Below are 19746 nucleotides of genomic sequence, written 5' to 3'. Positions count from 1 at the left end.
CCATCAGCCCTGGCTCAATCAGCCTCAACCGCAGTGCTTAGTTACTGGGCAACAGTCAGATGAGAATTTAAACAGTTCAGATAACGCTGCCCTGAAACTTCAACAGTGGAGCAACACTGACCTCTAGTGTCTGAGAAAATCACAGAACAACTCTGCCTGTTGCTCTCCCACCCCGCAGCTACTTGAGCTCTCAAATTGCTTTCTTAAATCATTCTGAATGTGAGAGGGGACATAGATCAAGCCGTGGAGGAATACAAAAAAAACAAAGCACTGTGCCAATTACTGGCCGTGGGTCCACATCAGACTTTTAAAAACCTAATCAATCACTTTCTCCCTACGTGCGTGTGTGCTATGTGTGTCACCCAGATCATAGCCCAGAGTTTACACCACCACTGTAGGTAGACATTAGCCCACCTCCACTGCCTGTGACTTATTCAGAATACTGACATGTTTAGTGACCTTGGGATAGCTAGAAATCGGACATGTGCACCTGTCACACAGCTCTTCTCTCAAAAACCAGCCCTCCAGATCAGTTCAGTTCTGTTTTAGACAGGCAGTGAAGAAGCCACCTGCAGGTGTTAGTGCTCAGAGTGTGTCAGGGGCACTGAGCTATAATAGTAACAGTTAGGGGCCTGGACAGGCTCATTAATATAGGTATGTTACTGAACACAGGGCCAGGGCTGACAACAAAAACATTCTACTGTGAAGAAGAGACATGTCCGATTGGCACCACGTTCACACAGGCAGGACTGAACAGATGCCATTCATTTCTGCTGGCCAGTGGCCCAAAGATCAGTTGGCCACCCATCTCCAAAAAACACCAACCATTAATGAGTGAAATTAATGCTCAACTCAGTGATTAGACAGCAAGAAGCTACACTACATAGTTCTTTCCTTCTCTCCAATTCCCTTTCTCTGTTCCTCTCTTTCTCCCAACCGCCCACCCCCACGCCACCCCCCCCCCCTCTCTCCCTCTTTGTATCTTCCTCTCTCTCTCGCTTCTTCAATCTCTTTCACTCTCTTTCACTCTCTCTCTCTCTGTCTCTCTCTCCCTCTTTGTATCTTCCTCTCTCTCTCGCTTCCTCAATCTCGTTCACTCTCTTTCACTCTCTCTTTCTCTCTCTCTCTGTCTCTCTCTCCCTCTTTGAAACTTCCTCTCTCTCTCGCTTCCTCAATCTCTTTCACTCTCTTTCACTCTCTCTCGCTCTGTCTCTCTCTCCCTCTGTATCTTCCTCTCTCTCTCGCTTCCTCAATCTCTTTCACTCTCTTTCACTCTCTCTCTCTCTGTCTCTCTCTCTCTCTTTGTATCTTCCTCTCTCTCTCGCGCTCTAGCTCTCTTTCTCTCTCTCTCGCTGTCTCTCTTCGGCAGTTGGCATGTTGGTTGCTGATGCATTCCTATGACATATTGAGGTAATAAAAAGCCCCTCCTCTGGGACGGCCATGCTGGACTAATTAAACACCTCCTCCGCGACCTTATTGCGGGAGGCAGTTGCCATGGAATAGCAATACATTTGGGCCCTGCGTCGACTAGATCTCTCATCTCCAATTTATAGGGGGGGGGGGGGGTTGCAAGGTTGTTACCTCAAAAGGCCCAATTACACAAAAAAATTTCCTCAGTATAAATTAGCTGGATTGACCCCCAGCACAGAGATACTACTTTGATAGGAGGGGTACAGACTGTTTGTGTTTGTCGAGCACATGTGAGATGGATGGAGAAAGGTTATCTTATCACTATGTGCAGTAGGTTATAGTTCCCCAACCAATAGAATGAATAAACATGACCAAAGAACACTATCTTCCCTGCATAAGTGGAAGCAAATAGATTTTTTTCTGCCTCAGGCAAGGTAAATAAATGTACAGGCTGCTCTTGAATAAGCAATCCGGAGGCCAGTTTATAGTTATTCCCCCTCTCATTATTAACCAGAGAAGAACATTAAATTAACATGAAGAACATTAAATCCTAAGCCATATGTCTCATGTTGCTCAAAAACAGAATTACTTCCTACTAAAGAACAAGATGTTTTCTATATTGTGTGACTGAGTGGGTGTGTGTAGACACAAGGCAAGCTGAGGAGATGAGAGAATCCAAAATAGCAAAGTAAAGAGTGTGAAACTGAGGCACCTGGTGCTGTGCAATGTGTGGTCAACCTGTAAGGCTTCAGAGTGTGTGTGCTGTGTGTGTGCGCTGTGTGTGCGCTGTGTGCGTGTGTGTGCTGTGTGTGTGCGTGTGTGTGTGAGGGGGTTGAAGGTGTCCTTTGATTTGGCCTGTTGTGCACTGGGGCTCAGTGCGACAGATGACTCAGCACCTGTCATCACGATACACCACTCATCAGTCATCCACTCCATATGCTGCCCATTAAAACCAGACATGTGAGCAACTTCCTGGCAAAGTCCAAGCACCTACTGACCCACTCCACATCTGCTTACAAAGCCTTAATCACATTCAGTGGAGAGATGAAGAGGAAGAGAAGAGAGAGGAAGAAAGAAAGAGCGAAAAAGAGAGAGGGAAAGAGAGATTGAGTGTGAGAGCGTGCGTGCGTGCGTGCGTACGTGTGTGAGCCTGGGTTTCTGAGAAAGAGATGCAGAGGGTATTCTCTTCAAAAAGACAGGATTCAAAGAGCAGGGAGTTTCAAAAGGAACCAGCACTGAGGGCAGTTTGGTTTGAACTGTGTTTGTGAAAAGGACTCTGGGTAAGAAATACATTTCTGAAGACCATTAAGTGAGTTTCTGTCAGAGATAGGAGAGGAAAGTAGTATGAGAAATGAGGGGGGGGAAGGCATCGGCACCTCTGCAGAGGGGCTATAGGGGGCGGTACAGGGGATGTAGAGAAGCAGCAAAAGTGTGTGCTCACATTGAGGGAGGAAGAGAGAGAAAGAAAGAGAGAGAAGAGAGAAAGGGAAAGAAATAGTGAGACACATAGTGGGACAATAGTGGGACAATAGTGGGACACACAGTGGGACAATAGTGGGACAATAGAGGGACACAGTGGGATAATAGTGGGACAACAGTGGGACACATAGTGGGACACATAATGGGACAATAGTGGGACACATAATGGGACAATAATGTGACAATAGTGGGACACAATGTGACAATAGTGGGACACATAATGGGACAATAGTGGGACACATAATGGGACAATAGTGGGACACATAATGGGACAATAGTGGGACACATAATGGGACAATAGTGGGACACATAGTGGGACAATAGTGAGACACAAAATGTGACAATAGTGGGACACATAGTGGTAGAACATTGGCCTCAGGCTGTTCTACGTGCTGTGACTCCCATCTCTGCCTTCAGGAAGCTACGTGTGTGTGCATGTCTGTGCATGTCTGTGCATGTCTGTGCATGTCTGTGCATGTCTGTGCATGTCTGTGCATGCATGCACGTGTGGGTGCTGTAGTGATGGCTACAGCATTACAGTGTCAGTGGCCCTGTGCCCCGCCACGCCAGCTCCTTCACACACACATAATAAACACACTCCATCACCCGATCAAGCTCAGCCGCACAGACCAATCACAAGCAACAGCCCAAAGAGAGCAAATTAATTATAGATGTACGTTAAATTACTTTCACTACCTCCCCTGGTCCATGGATGGGACAGAGAGAGTGACTAATGAAATAGTGTTTCAATACCTCCTCTAGCCGTGAACTCTCCCCTGTCTCTCTTACTCTCTACTGCTCCCACTCTTTTTCCAACCCTCTATTTCTCCTTCGCTTTTCTACCCCACCTTTTCTCTGCACCTCCCCTCCTTTACTGCCCCTCTCCCTCTCTCTCGCGGTCTCTCTCTCTCCTACCCTCCCTCCGTCTATCTCAATGTGGCTGACTGCTGAACAGTGAGAAACTGGTGCTTATTTTTATTCTAAGGAGGGCTGTGCAGAAAAGGCAATGTCAAATGTTGGTGTGAATAGATAATGCATTAAGGAAGGTCTACTGGGGGGATGGACAACATGGAGAGAGAGGTGAATTGTGCAAAGAAGACCGAAATGACCCAGGATCCATCACTGCAGGATTCCTAACAGGGGAAAGTGTGAAATAGGATCTGCTCCATGAAGGTACTGGGAAGAGAGAGGAGAGAAGGGGAGGGATAGATTATGGCCACACTCCACAATAAGGGAAAAAGTAAACCCTGCTGTATATACCATCTCTCATATAAACAATATACAAAAGTCACACATATAAAGATAGTACAACAGGCCCAACTGTTAAACAACTTAATTTTGGTCAGAATAAAACCCCTTGCGGTAATGTTTAAACTGGTCAATATTTATATTGTCTTCAATCATAGGAAATTCTTCTGTCCTACGTTCAACTGAAAAAAACAGCCTCTCAAAAGGAATAAAATCTGAATATATTAGCTAGCTCTAGTGTAAATTGCCCACCCTCCCACTCTGTACTGTAAAGCAATCTAATCTGGCATTTCTTGCATGATGTCAAACCGTACACATGGGGACACATTCTGACATTTAACAAAGCAGTTTGTCAAACCTAAGCCGCCTTTGATGAACCTCACTTTCATATGGTTAATAATACAAATACGCAGAGAACACTCCAATGGGAATCACACATTACCAAACATCCCATCTACAATACATAATGAATTCTCCCTGGGCTGCTTAGTGTGGAAATAGTACAGGTCTGACATTATACTCCAGAGTACAGGGATGTTCTCTCTAAACTAATAACTAGAACACGTCATCTCCAAAGACAGATAGATAGAAAGACAGAAGGTTTCCCCAGAGTTGTGTCAGTGTGCTATGCTTGATCCTACAACAGTAGCAGAAGCAAGATAAGCATACTGGTAGCCTCTGTTCTGCTTGCACAACATCTATGCCTATCTAATCTGTGAAGCTCAGAGAAACACAACCCATTCAATTTCTACTGCTGATAGATGGTGGTGCTCTTTGAGCCCTGAGGGACTATATCTCTCCATCTCACCACGGCCCTGACTGTGTTTCTTGTGCAAGCCAACTCTAAATTCATCAGATGGGCATTATCTTGTACACAGCATAGACCTGCATTACCAGGTGTCAAGGGTCAAGAAAAACACCCATTCAACTAACAGTATATCCATCTTATTTCATGTTAGGCTTTTCACCTGCTGTAGCAATTACACTTTCTTAACGAAGACTGTCTTTAATTTGACTATTGTATCTTAGTTCTTAACTATAATTGACATTCTACTGTGATCTGCCAATCCGTGTCACATATTTTACATGCATGGATCACCATCTGAGGTCATTTTGATCCCAAGAAGAAACTATTGGAAAAAGCAAAACATCATTATACATTTAAATAATGTTATATGAAATAGAAAATAACCAAAACAGATTATTCATTTAGCAAAATTACAGTTAAATACAAATGTTTCCTTAAAAAAATGTGTTCAATCCACAAGTACTAAAAAGCAGATTTACCATCATTTGATTGTAATATCATAAAACATTTTAATATACTGAATTTTAGTGACAAAAAGTTATTTATCCATTGATCCTGAGAGACAATGACCAAAACTATGGCTTAGTTTAATTTATTCACTTACCCTACAGCTAGCATCAGCATTACTGCTAGTGAAACAATGGGAGTGGTAGGGCCTATTGCAGGAGGCTTTAAAAAGTTAGCCCAAATCCTCAAAGTCACTTCAAACCAAATGTTATAGCAACGCAAATACCATAACAAGTTGCACATGTAGAATATTGGAGGATATTATAGGAATTCTGGTATTAATATAAAATTTTCCATAGAATAACAATTTTTTGGCAAAATACACACCAATACAGTCATACCTCATTATAACCAGTTATAACTATATGCGAGCCCATAAGGTGCTCCATCTCTGCAGGTGATCTGTCTATCAGGCCATGATCACTCCAACAGGTCCTCCTCCACCTTCTGAGGATATGTATAACGTAACAGTACATCTCCAGAGAATATCTGGATTCAAATATATACTTTTTTAGATTTGCCCTAGAATAACTACTTTTTGGAGAAAACATAGCAATACATCTCTCTGTGTACATTCAGAGTGTATCTAAGTTCTGTATTGCAGTTCTATCAAGTATTTATACAATTGGCATATGTTGTATACCATTAGCAGATTTATATATGCACAAAAATAAGGCAATTTTGGTTTTGTACACAGTCATTTGATACGTGGTACAGCTATATCTCGGCAGATAATCTGTCTATCTGGTCAAAATCACTGAGACAGGTCCCCCTCCACCCTCTGGTGGTATGGATAACTTGCTATTATGTCTCCAGAGAAACATATATGAAAATAAAGGTTGGTTCAGTGTTTACATTTTTAGTTTAGAAAAAAAAATGAAGTCCATATTGATACAGAAACACTAAACAATGATTTAGAATTGTTAAGAACAAGTTTATTGACAAAGTCATGAAAATTTGAAGCATAGAAAAAAAACACCTTTGGGCTATGATAGAAAATGTGTCTCTGGGGTTAAAATGACTCCAGTCGGTAGTATGAGGGTTAAAATGACCCCCGTCGGTAGTATGAGGGTTAAAATGACCCCCGTCAGTAGTATGAGGGTTAAAAAAAAGTTTGTCAAACCTAACCCACCTTTGATGAACCTCACTTTCATATGGTTAATAATACAAATACGCAGAGAACACTCCAATGGGGAATCACACATTACCAAACATCCCATCTACAACACATACTGAAGGCTTGCTGGGCTGCTTAGTGTGGAAATAGTACAGGTCTGACATTATACTCCAGAGTACAGGGATGTTCTCTCTAAACTAATAACTAGAACACGTCATCTCCAAAGACAGATAGATAGAAAGACAGAAGGTTTCCCCAGAGTTGTGTCAGTGTGCTATGCTTGATCCTACAACAGTAGCAGAAGCAAGATAAGCATACTGGTAGCCTCTGTTCTGCTTGCACAACATCTATGCCTATCTAATCTGTGAAGCTCAGAGAAACACAACCCATTCAATGTCTACTGCTGATAGATGGTGGTGCTCTTTGAGCCCTGAGGGACTATATCTCTCCATCTCACCACGGCCCTGACTGTGTTTCTTGTGCATGCCAACTCTAAATTGAAACACACTATAGACCTGCATTAGCAAGGTCAAGAAAAACACCCATTAAACAAACAGTATATCCATCTTATTACGTTAGGCTTTTCATCTGAGTTAAAAATGATACTATCTTAACAAAGAGTGAGTCTTTAATTTCCATATTGTATCTTAGTTCTTAACTAGAACTGACATGTCCATGTGGCCTGCCAATCAGTGTCTTATATCCTAATTTCATAAGAGAAGCATGTACAGTACCAGTCAAAAGTTTGGACACACCTACTCACTCAAGGATTTTTCTTAATTTTTACTATTTTCTACATTGTAGAATAATAATGAAGACATCAAAACTATGAAATAACACATGGAATCACGTAGTAACCAAAAAAGTGTTAAACAAATCAAAAAATATTTTATATTTGAGATTCTTCAAAGTAGCCACCCTTTGCCTTGATGACAGCTTTCATAGTTTCGACTTCTTCACTATTATTCTACAATGTAGAATCTGGATCTGAACCAGGGTGTCTGTAGTGATGCCTCTAGCACTGAGATGCAGTGCCTTAGACCGCTGTGCCACCTGGGAGCCCCCCAAATACAGGTGTGTCAATCTTGTAGCGTCATACCCAGGAAGACTTGAGGCTGTAATCGCTGCCAAAGGTGCTTCAATGAAGTACTGAGTAAAGGGTCTGAATACTTATGTAAATGTGATATTTCAGTTTTAGATTTTTAATACATTTGCAAAAATGTTTAAAAAAAAATGTTTTTGCTTTGTCATGGGGTAAAACAATGTAATCCATTTTAGAATAAGGCTGTAAAGTAACAAAATGTGGGAAAAGTCAAGGGGTTTTCCAAATGCACTGTATGTTACATTTGGTATGGTTACATAAGACAGATGGTTACTTAATGAATAAACAAATGTAGGGTGGTTGATCAGGGTGGATGGGTAGGCATATAACATGAATTTTTAGCAACTCAAAGGTTGCGAGTATGAATCTTATCATGGACAACTTTAGCATTTTAGCTAATTAGCAACATTTCAACTACTTACTACTTTTTAGCTACTTTGCATGTTAAATAACCCTTCCCTTAACCTTAACCCTTTATTAACCTAATTCCTAAACTTAACTTTAACTCCTAGCCTAAATAACGTTAGCCAGCTATCTAGTGTTAGCCACCTAGCCAGAATTCGTAACATATCATACGTTTTGCAAATGGTAATTCATAACATATCATATGAAATGGGTGATGGACATGCACAAATGTATACATAACATATGAAACGTAACAAATCATACTAAATGGAGTCTCTCGGATTTATAATACAAAATGCTCGGAGACCAGGTTGTGTCAACATGACCTCAAAGTTCTGTGGAGAGGTTGGTCACTCAACCACCCCTGTGGACACACCAGAGACCAGGAAGTTGTTCTGAGGAAAAGCATAAAGGGGCATTATGGGAACACACAGGGTGTAGATGGGGGTTGGGTAGGGGGTCAACAGGGTGGAGGGAACGGGGTGAAATCAAATATAATAATAATAATAAGATCCTCAGCCTCAGCGACCATCCCCCGGTCTCTGGGGCATCCACCACCTTGTCATGTCCCAGGACCTTGGAATGGGCTCAGTGGGCTGGTGTGTGTTCTAACTTATTGGCGTAGTGATTTGTTGAGTGTTTCAGACTGCATGCGGCTCAGAGTGCATAGCCTGGAACATCGGGGCCTTGATTCATTAGCTAGTCACACCCTTAGCGCTGACATTTTCAAACTTGTTACACAGCGTTCTAATTGGCGTGAAAAATTGGACACAGCTACAAACAGTCATGGCTGCATTGTAAATCTGGCTTTGACACCATGTTGTGTGCCATGTTGACTGTCATTTTCCTCTCCCAATGTTAACATGCTGATAAGAAATAGAACACACAGACATGGTTTTGCCTTAGCTGAATTGTGATGGTAAAATTACAAGAAACAATAATCTTACCCATTTCAATAGCTACATGAGTAGACACAGGTGAATGACAGGGTATTCACATCTGGTGAATTGTAATTGATATCATTTCTTTATGAAATAATTATATGCAAATACTGAATGATAATGATGTCATTTATTGCTGAGCACTCTACTCAACAATCATATTTACTTCAAATAGAGTTCTTCAAATAGAGCATTTAAAAAAGTGAGTTCCCATCAGTATCTTAAAACAATAAACGCATCTTTCAAAAAACACTAATGCAAAGTTGCAACCTATCTAGAAATGAATTACATGGTTGTCATCATAGACTTCATAACAGCTGAAACTGTTTGTGCATTCATTCTATGATCTATATGTGAAAATGTAAAAGCAGACATATATTTTGGTCATATTCAAATATAAATGGATCCTGAACAAGAATATAAAATGACATCATTATGTCTGTAACAGTGCATGTAAAAACATGTGGCATTCTTCATCCACTCATTGAAACATCAATACAGGTGGAAGAGTAAAATGTTCATGACTACCTCAAGGCTGAAATATTACAACCTCAGCATGTACGTGACACACATCTCAACTGCAAACGTGTGTTCAGTTTCATGATTGATATAACGTATGAATTTAACTGTCAAAATTCACAGAATAACACTCAATATAAATGTAAATATAATTTTTAGGTGGTTTTAACTTATACGGTATACCTAGGGCCAGGAGAATTTACTGAGCACAAAAAAAAAATGATACTAGCTGGGACTGCGATACTAGCGGGAAGTGGCACACCTGGCAGCTCAAATAAATAAATAAAGGCCCAGAAAGGATTACACTGCTATTTGATCTCATACAGTCAGAAGTACTTCTTTCCAAACAGCCTTTGTCAGCATGGGGGGGAAACTGCTACATGGGGAAAAACAACATAAGAGTAAAAACTTCAGGAGTGTCCCCCTCCAAGGTTAGTAGTACTGTGTGTATGTTTGTGTGTATGTGTGTGGGGGTGGGCTATATACAGTATTGGGTAGGCCTATATACTGATATACTGGCATCAATATATGAGAGTGTACTTGTAAACAGTGTTATCATGCATGGCTTAATTTAGTCTCTTCCGTTTCTGATTCGTCTCCCTAGGGGATTTGTTGCTTCTTAGCCTCCTTCCCTGCCTCTCCTTGCTCCTCTGAGGAGGGCTCTCCCCTCTCCCTCAGCCCCAGCCCCTGCTCCTGGTCCTGGCTCTCACAGCCCTCCTCTACCTGTCCCTCCTCCTGCCGCCTCTCCCGCTCCAGCATCCTGTAGTTGTAGACGTTCATAACAAAGAGGAAGAGTCCTGCGAACACCATCACCGCTCCACACATGAGGTACAGGTACGTGTAGTCACCAAAGGTGTCCACCAAGGCTCCTGAAGGGGAGGAGAGGGGAGATGTTACTGAAGGTTACATAAAGTAGCTAAGTTTCCCCCCCTATCAGATAAAAAGTTCAGTTATAGGAAGGATAGTTAGACAAGATGCCCACAAAATCCCCCCTGCTTATAGTATATTCCTATCAACAGGTTGTTATGGGTTAAGGTAAGCCTTTCCCCATCTCTCTCCACGAGGTGAATCAGGAGGTGTAACATGGGTATGGTTTAGATGTGCTTTTCAAACTCTGTTCTGTAGAGTAAAAGATCCTACTGGAGACATGACATGGAGCCATTACACCCGACCTTGCTTGCCACGGCTCTCAGGGAAGGCAATTTTGGCTGCTGCACCAGAACAAATCAGGAATGTGGCCATGTCGATTCTGAAAACGATCAAAATCTAGCCCGCTTCAGAGGAAAGTGACAAATGGAGTTTATATCCGATTGGAGCCATAAGCTTCTTGAACCTCCCCCTGGATCGATCTGCAGTCCTCCCCAACTCACTCAGCCTCCACAGTGAACATCTAATCAACTGTCTGTCCATCCGTCTGTGCATACTGTATAACAATTTGCAGGATCATGCAAGTCAGATGTTTGTAGGAACCACTAAATGGATTAACGAAGGGAAGATCAACTGTGACAACAGTGTACTTTCCCAAGCTATTGTCTGCTCAGTTGATGGTCATTGACTCATTCACAATGAATAACTTTAGAAAGTATAAGACAAGAGCTTGGAACTAGAAGGTTCTATCTGTAAAAAGAGGATTCTGAGATAATTGGCTTTAAAGTTCGAACCCTCATTGGTTTGAATGGTTTCAGCTATTTTTATCTTGTATTCTTTCAAACTTAACAACATGAATTATATAGGTAGAGAATATAAAACAGAACAAGGCTATGTCAATAACACCATTTTTATAAAAATGCAGAAAGAAACTTGTAGTTCCAAGCACTCGAACACCCACAGCAAAGCGACACTACATGATTTAACCACATCCCTTTTATGTATCTTATGTAACGTCCCCTTGTTTGTGCAATGAGACAGGGCCTTTGATTGCTCTCTATATTTCAAACTTATATTGAGGTGTTTATCTGTAATGGACTCATTTCCCGCAAACATCAGTTACTAATGGTCAATTACTCAGTTTGGCATTATTGAATCATCTGGGAGACACAATCAACACAACACCCCACTATACATAAACACAGAGTTAGGTTGTTAAATAGAAGGGCAGTTTTCAGGTTAGGTAAACCAATTAAAAGACAGGTCTTAATGAGTCAATTTTCAATTAAGTTGATGATGGAGGCATGAGCTTGTCTCTCTCACTCTGTCTGTGTGTCTGTGTGTGTCTGTGTCTGTGTCTGTGTCTGTGTCTGTGTGTGTGTGTGTGTGTGTGTGTGTGTGTGTGTGTGTGTGTGTGTGTGTGTGTGTGTGTGTGTGTGTGTGTGTGTGTGTGTTGTGTGTGTGTGTGTGTGTGTGTGTGTGTGTGTGTGTGGAGGTCACTTTGCCCGTGGTCCAGTACAAAGCAGCAACAGGGACATGGTCTGATTAATGGCGTTCTATCCTGTGGGTGTGTGCAGATGACCATCACCCTCATTAAGGCAACCCTTGATTGGCTGAATGGTAATTAAGTCCATCTGGCAGAGTCACCTCTTTTTTAAATGTATTCATAGCTTCATTATGGTCCAGGTACGGGCCTCTAATGAGTGAAGTCTGAACTGAGATTCATTAAACACCGAAAGCAAAAGGCTAATTACACCAATTACCTCACTTTCTCCTAATTAGGCTGACCCCCAGGTTTGGGAGGAGGCATGGCGCGGCATGACGAGGCTGGCTGTAATGAGGAGACTTGTAAGGGGAAATGTAGAGACTCTGCCCTCTGGAGAAGAACGCTCAACGTGCAGGGAGGCGCTTATTTACCCCCCATTAAATGAGCACCTCAGAACAGGGTCGCATAAAACAACCAGGAGGACTATACATTTACACCTCATTAAAACTCTGCAGAGGAGAGAGAAGCATAGGAATGCCAACAAACGTGATCCTACTTCTACCAGACAGACTACACAGACAACCAGTTTGTATGGAGAAGAGAAGTGTGTTCTGACAGAGCCCGTTCTCCCTCCTTTTTCACTCCACCGTTTGTGTCTGTCTGCCATTTCAGAGACTGTGAAATGAGATGGGCTCTAGCAGCACTCTGAGGAGAACATTTGTATTCTGTCAGAGAAAGCCCACAGGTGGTTCAAAGACTAAGCAAGTTCACTTCCATGGAAATGTGTTATTTAACAGCTTGGGCTGAGCAGAGAATGTTAGCATTGTTAGTTCTCCTCTGTGCCAAATAAGACCAAAATGAAAGTGGGCTGTAGGAGACAGAGTTTTCTACATGTGTGCTATCCCTAGTAATCTCAGGGAAATATGGGCGGGAAACATAACCTTTTTGATTACACACTCAAAAAAACATGAAAGGAAAAAGGTCCTCTAAAACTCACTGCTTGTGGTTTAAAAAAAGAAGACCCGTCTTGGAATAACCTTGCACAATGACTCCTGATGTTAATTTCATCAGTAGTAAGCTATTATTGGGAAAGGTCTTTCTCATCTTAAACCTTAAATTCCGAGAGAGCTTTATGCCATCGTTTTAATAGTAAAGTGTACCAGATTGTGCACGCTAATTATGATTTGGGGTTAGGGTCAATGATTTGACTTGTATTATCAGCTAATCAAATGAAGTTGGTAACATCGCAATGGTCAAAGTTTTCCGTAACTCCAATAACTGAAACTCTCTAAGCTTGTGTTTGCAGCCAGTGGCAGTAGGTCTATTCTAGACCGAGGGGACCCGGTAAAGAGAGAAGGGGAAAATAGACTGAGAGAAAGAGTCACAGAGAGACCTTCATTACCCTTACGGCTTCTTAGCTCCGAAAAATGTTCCATCATTTGTGTAGAGGACGAATCCTCTAGCGGGCGTGCCCTGAAAGCCAGAGCGGCCCGGCTTATTTACAACAGTACATAACCGTGACCAATTACTGCTTTTCTCTGGGCAGGCAGTGCGCTCCAGGCCGCCCTGCTCACCGATGATAATCCAATTCTACTGGAATGTCTTACAATAATGACACCCTGGAAAGTAGTTGGGCTCCACTCCCGCACCATGCAGCATGCAGCGCACGGCCGTGACCGAGGAGCAGAGTGAGAAAGACGGGAACAACTGACTGGCGGGTTTTCTCTGCTCCAAATCCATTTTCTGCTTTATTTACCAAAGTTATTCTAAAGTAGGACTTTTCCTATACTCTGACAATAAAGGTTCTCTCAAGTGCATGCGTAACACTGGGATACTGTCAGCCATGTATTGAATGACCATGGAGAGGTGGTCTTGGGGGAAATGGAGGGAGAGTGTTTGTTGACTAAAGGGGAAATAGTGCTTGTCCTTTGTCAATAGGGAGTAGGTTTGTCTAAAAGTGTCATAGCATTAGTTGTCTAAGAGCTGTATGGTTGTGTATTAACTTGAGAGAGAGGGGGATTGTGTGCTGTGTGCAGTGTGTAGGCTTACCTCCAATAGGTGGTCCCAGGAGCACGGGGCAGCACTCTATGATGGTGGCCAGTCCCACTGCACTGGAGAACCGCTGAGGCCCCACCAGGTCCATGAGCGTCTCAAACAGCAGGGCACACACCATTCCAAATGCTATGCCAAAGAACACTGAGTAGGCCGCCAGCCCCCCGTACCCACTGGCCAAGGGACACAGCAGGTGGCATAAACCATTATAGATGATGGCAAAGCTGAAGAAGTACTGTATCCTGGGCCTGATCCATTTAGTGTTAGCCATCAGCCCTGTCAACGGCCTGGCAAACATGTCTACGAAGCCCATGATGGACAAGAGGAAGGCGGAGGAATACTCGTCGAAGCCATGGCTCAGGGCGTAAGGGGCCAGGAACACTACAGGGGCGAAGAAACCAAAGAACATCACCGCGTTCCCTACGATGTAGATCAGAAAGCCCCTGTGTTTGAAGAGCGAGAGGTCCAGTAACTTGTTGAAGTTGTCCAAACAGCCTTTCTCCAACTGTGTGTTGTGTCCATTCACCTGGGCCTCAGACCGGTCAGTGGTAGGTTTCTTTGGGGTTCCGTTTGTCTGCGTGAGTTGGTCTCCAGTTGGCTTTGGACCAATGGGCCTCATGAGAGAGCCGGCAACACAGCAGTTGAGCAGCAGAGCTCCCAGGATGAAGAAACTGCCCCTCCAGCCAAATTGGTTAAACAGGAACTGGTTGATAGGTGCTAAGGTACAGAGGAAGACTGGACTTCCTGCCATGGCCAACCCATTGGCTAACGGCCTCTTGACTTGGAAGTACTTCCCAATGATGGTGACGGATGGCTGGAGGTTAAAAGAGAGACCAAATCCTGCGGGAAATACAAGAGAGGAGAGCAGTCACGTTCACAAGTTCCATTTTCAGAGGCTAAAACCTTGACATAAACGCCTGGTACTGCAGGATTAAATTAAGACCAATTCTACTTTGTGCACATTAAGGTTCCATCTCATTGAACATTGCCTACTAAAATCTCATTAAGGAAAGCAGGAATAATTTCAGAAATGATTTCTCCATTTAAATGGCAATACATTACAGGCTCCGGGTAGTCCATTCACTACCACCTCCTTTCCCAAAAATCCAATTTAGTAGCATTTCAGCCTGTAAATGAGCATCTTATTCTCTAAATGAGTCTTCACTTTAAGATGTAGAGCTCCAGGTAGCGACCTCGACTGACCCATTCCATCATTCTAACATTTGCTAAATGTCTGCTGCTCCCACACTAATGCCCACTGAGCTACACAATTTCCAAAGCCTTATTTTACGAAATTTACAGATAAAAAAATATAGTATGCATTCCTCCTGGATTAAAATGGCATAATGCCAACACAGATTTTGATTAGTTTTCACCTCCATTGTCTAAAGAGGTGGTCAACAATTATTGCTGTCTCAACTTGATTGAATTAGGAGCCTCATTAAAGTACACTGATTAGAAATTAATACTCATTTGATTTATTATTTGTCTCTTTTAGAGGGTACAAACTAAGAAAATCAATTCCATTTAAATGGTAGCTGCATTTACAAGGAGTTCTGTATCTCAACTACCATCTAAACTCACAGGGTGTTTGTGGTAGCTTTCAACGGACTGGTAAGATGTATGTGAGAAAGGGATGTGTGTGTTAGCCTAGCTAGCGCATCTCACCGGGCCAGGGCAGAGGGGATGCAGAGAGATTAGAACACAACACAAGGCCCTATAGCTATAGCCACCTCCTCCCTCTATTAATCTTCCAGGCCTGCGGGTCTGGCGCTGGCTAATGAGTCTCGTTGGGTGGAGGATGGCGGCGACTCCCGTGAGGGGACCAGGACTGGAGCCTACGGGAAAGAACAGGGGTCCTGGTAGACCATGCTCTCTGGAAACCGGAATGACACCATCTTAATTACACCTGTGCTGTCCTCACAGTGCTCCGGCCCAAGCCCAGAGGCTGAGAGACTCCCTGGGCCCAAACAGACTGTATGCCAGCCAAGCCAGGGAGACCTGGGCCACCCAGGGAGGATACGCACCCCTAGAGGAGCACCACCAGGGCTGGTTGAGAGATGGAAGAGGGTTGGTCTAGCGGGGGGGTAAACAAGTCTAAGACCCTGTCAGGAGACTAGTTCACTCACACTTTACTTCACATACACAACCTCCAACGAGTCCAGCCATCGTCCCAGATGTCTTTCCTGAAGAAAACTCTGAGGCCTATATCTAAAGTTGTGTTTTATGTATAATGAATCCACTACAGTATCTTCAATAGAACCAATAATTCAATTGCTTAGGTTTTCACATTTAGAGCAAATAGTAAGCTTATGGATTAGGCCTACAGAAACTATTAGTATCTCTCATTAGTCAACTTTAATGGCATTAAAAACAAGTGATTTCTGTTTCTGTTGGCCCACACATAATATACACATCAATCACAAAACAAGCCATGTCAATCAAATGTATGGTATGAGTGGGTACCATACCTCCAATGACTCCTACGCATATGTACAAATGCGTAATGGTATTGCCAAAAGAAGCAGAAACCATACCAACGCCACACATCACTCCACCAGCTATGACCACAGGCCGGCTTCCATAGCGATTGACCAGAATACTGCTGATAGGTCCTGCAAAGAAAAAAGTGAGAGAGGAGAGATGAAAAGGGGAGAGAAAGTGTTCGTCTTAGGTTCATGCAGCATTGAGATAATAGATAGGCAGTTGACATCGGACTGATAGATCCCTCCCGAAACCTAACCCTTGATCTTACGTTACCCCTAATGCACTGCTGTTCAAATATCCACACAAAGTAACTTGTCGGGCGTGAATAGATGGCTGATGTTCTAAATAGTTATCTTACCTACATAAGCAAAGCAGACCAGTGCCTAATTTGCATTTCTCCTGATAATGTTCCCACAGAAAAGTGTGATCAATCATTAAATAGCCTTCTATATTCTGTCTCTCTTTATCCTTCATTCAAAACCCTGCCACAGAGAATATGTACAACAGTCCTTTAGCATCATACAACCTAACACCCACTTCTGTTCCCTGCTAAAACCAGAGGATTTAAATAGTCACTAAATCATTCCCTTCAATTCATTTAACAAAAACAAATGAGGGAGCATCAATCAAAAAAATATGTAGGCTGACACGAATATTGAAATCTCAACATGCTGCCTTTCTAGTCAGTGCTGGAATGATACTGCAAGGCGGGTGATAATTGAAAATAACTAGTAAACAATAAGAAGATTACAGTTTTGGCATACAGCTGAATCCATTGTCCAAAATTGATTTCATACATTAAAAAACACATTTTAAATCGTTCTACATTGATCAGGACTTATGCACATCAAAAGGACGAGCTAAATGTGAAAAAACAAATCATTTCACTCGTCAATTAGACATTATGACAATGACCTTGGTGTTATACTGCATATAAAAGCAGCTGTACACTGCACGTGTTCAAATAATAACTAGCATCCTCATTTTATTTCTGTTTAGTTTTTTTATCAAATCTGCTTATAATCACCTCCAGAGGTACTCTTTCTCCATATCTAGTCTTTTATCCAAAATGCTATGTTTAGTCATTACAGCGTAAACATTTTTTTTTTTTTACTACAGCTGAATCTATAGATAAAAAGATACACTTTCATATGTACCTATCTACACGATACAGAAGAAATCTCTGGATTAGCTATTACATAAAAACATGTCATCCTAATGTAACAGTATAACTTTAGTCCGTCCCCTCGCCCATACCCGGGCTCGAACCAGGGACCCTCTGCACACATCAACAACTGACACCCACGAAGCGTCGTTACCCATCGCTCCACAAAAGCCACGGCCCTTGCAGAGCAAGGTGCAACACTACTTCTAGGTTTCAGAGCAAGTGACGTAACTGATTGAAACGCTAGTAGCGCGTACCCGCTAACTAGCTAGCCATTTCACATCCGTTACACTCACCCCCCTTTCAACCTCCTCCTTTTCCGCAGCAACCAGTGATCCGGGTCACGGCACCAATGTAACAGTATAACTTTAGTCCGTCCCCTCGCCCATACCCGGGCTCGAACCAGGGACCCTCTGCACACATCAACAACTGACACCCACGAAGCGTCGTTACCCATCGCTCCACAAAAGCCGCGGCCCTTGCAGAGCAAGGTGCAACACTACTTCTAGGTTTCAGAGCAAGTGACGTAACTGATTGAAACGCTAGTAGCGCGTACCCGCTAACTAGCTAGCCATTTCACATCCGTTACACTAACAGTGACCTTAGCCATTGCTTGAACAGATGAATTCAGCCTAGTAAACCCTGTGTGGATATAGAGACTAGGTGTACATACAGACCCTGTCTTCCTAGTGACTGTGTCACTTTGGGGTGGCATCCCAGACATCATCACAATTTCCTCACCCATTAGAACTTTATCACTCTGGCTCCCTAAGTCATAGGTCCCCTGAAATGTTGTCACGTTTGTCCCATAGGGACTTGTTGTGAGGCCCAAATGTACTGAACCCATGTCTGATATATTCCCCCTGTCTTTTTTCCACTGTGTGACATTGCAAAAGCCGAGTCAAGGACAATATGATAAAGACATGTGCCTCTGCCACTGTGCGTGGGAATATTTCACAGAATTCTCTATGCTGGTGAATGCAGGTGAGTCAGGCGCCCTGTCGTCTTTTAACCTTGCAGCCACTGATGGATTTACCTCCAACTTCAATTGGATCATTCTGTTATAATATCTCAGTGTCATCTAATGAGTCATTGAAGGTGCATTATAAAACATCCTTACACTTGAGCCACAGACTGACAATTATGAATATACAAATGTTCATGCAAACAGAGCAAGGATAGACAAAATAAATAACATTTGCAACTGACAGTCCAGACATTTGTGACCTGGATCACTCCATGATGGCCTACTGAACGTGCCCCAGGGTGAATCACCTGCCGCTGCACGGCCCCAATGATAAGTCAAAGAGTGGGTTTGTTTAAACATCCAAATTTGTGTCAGATGCAAAAGCACATGAACAACCCATTTCTAACCCTTCCATATGAAGCCTAACAATAGGCAGCAAGACGCAGCCACTGGTTTAGCAGTTAGTTTTACTCAATATATTACATTTACAGTTTTCCAAGATGAAAGAGGTTGCTGTCAAAGATCAGTGTACTAAAGTAAGAGGCAACAAGGTGTTTATTCTATCAACATGATTAAGTAGGTTAGGTTACTTACAATTGCTTGTCTTTTATCTTAAATAGCCTACTACAGTATTTTCTTCAACTAGTAAACTTACTAAATAAACTACAAACAGATGTTATTATCCCTGAATAATAGATATGATTTTAGAGGAGACAACTGCACAAAGACTTTAATATTTAGGCATTCATAATAATTTGAACACAGCAATACTCATTACTCTTGATCAGTTACAGCTATTACAATGAGTCCTCACATGGAAGATATAGGCCTACATTTTAGGGATGACAAAACAAACAACTAAAATGCTCCATACAAGCCATGCATCCCTTAATACATAAGCTGTGCATTGTGGTCATAATTGACTCAATGCTGACTCAGAGCTGCTTGGCTACATGCATGTCTACTCACCACCGGCATACATTGCTGCAAGCATGATGGAAGAAATCCATGCAATCTGGCTGTAGGAGGCACCGAAGATCAGCTGGATGTCTTTGAAGAAGACCGTGAGGGCTTTGGGGAAGGCATACGAGAAGCCGATAGAGATGAAGGCCCCAAACACCACAGCCCAGCCCCAGCCCCCGTCCGGAGGGGTGTCCCGCAGAACAGATGCTGGTGCAGGGGACAT

The 19746-nt window shown here is 42.7% G+C and overlaps 1 protein-coding gene across 1 annotated transcript; it reads right to left on the bottom strand.

The window, feature by feature from the left end:
• Window positions 1-10136: 10136 nt before the first annotated feature.
• On the bottom strand, window positions 10137-19746 carry LOC120020630 (monocarboxylate transporter 2-like). The gene is made up of 4 exons (XM_038964343.1): window positions 19530-19746; window positions 16413-16556; window positions 13939-14781; window positions 10137-10405 (listed from the first exon to the last, which is right to left on the bottom strand). Exons 1-4 carry the CDS (start codon window positions 19744-19746, stop codon window positions 10137-10139), a joined length of 1473 nt encoding a protein of 490 aa, XP_038820271.1.

This window comes from Salvelinus namaycush, chromosome 2 (genome assembly GCF_016432855.1).
Source record: "Salvelinus namaycush isolate Seneca chromosome 2, SaNama_1.0, whole genome shotgun sequence".
In the NCBI taxonomy this organism is placed as follows: Eukaryota; Metazoa; Chordata; class Actinopteri; order Salmoniformes; family Salmonidae; genus Salvelinus; species Salvelinus namaycush.
This window is presented reverse-complemented; position numbering and strand designations above follow the sequence as displayed.

Coding starts and splice junctions, on each gene's coding strand:
- LOC120020630 (XM_038964343.1), bottom strand. CDS start 19,746: ATGTCCCCTGCACCAGCATCTGTTCTGCGGGACACCCCTCCGGACGGG. Junction 16,557..19,529: donor TGCAGCAATGTATGCCGGTG/GTGAGTAGACAT, acceptor TTTTCTTTGCAG/GACCTATCAGCAGTATTCTG. Junction 10,406..13,938: donor CCTGGGACCACCTATTGGAG/GTAAGCCTACAC, acceptor CCTCCCCTTCAG/GAGCCTTGGTGGACACCTTT.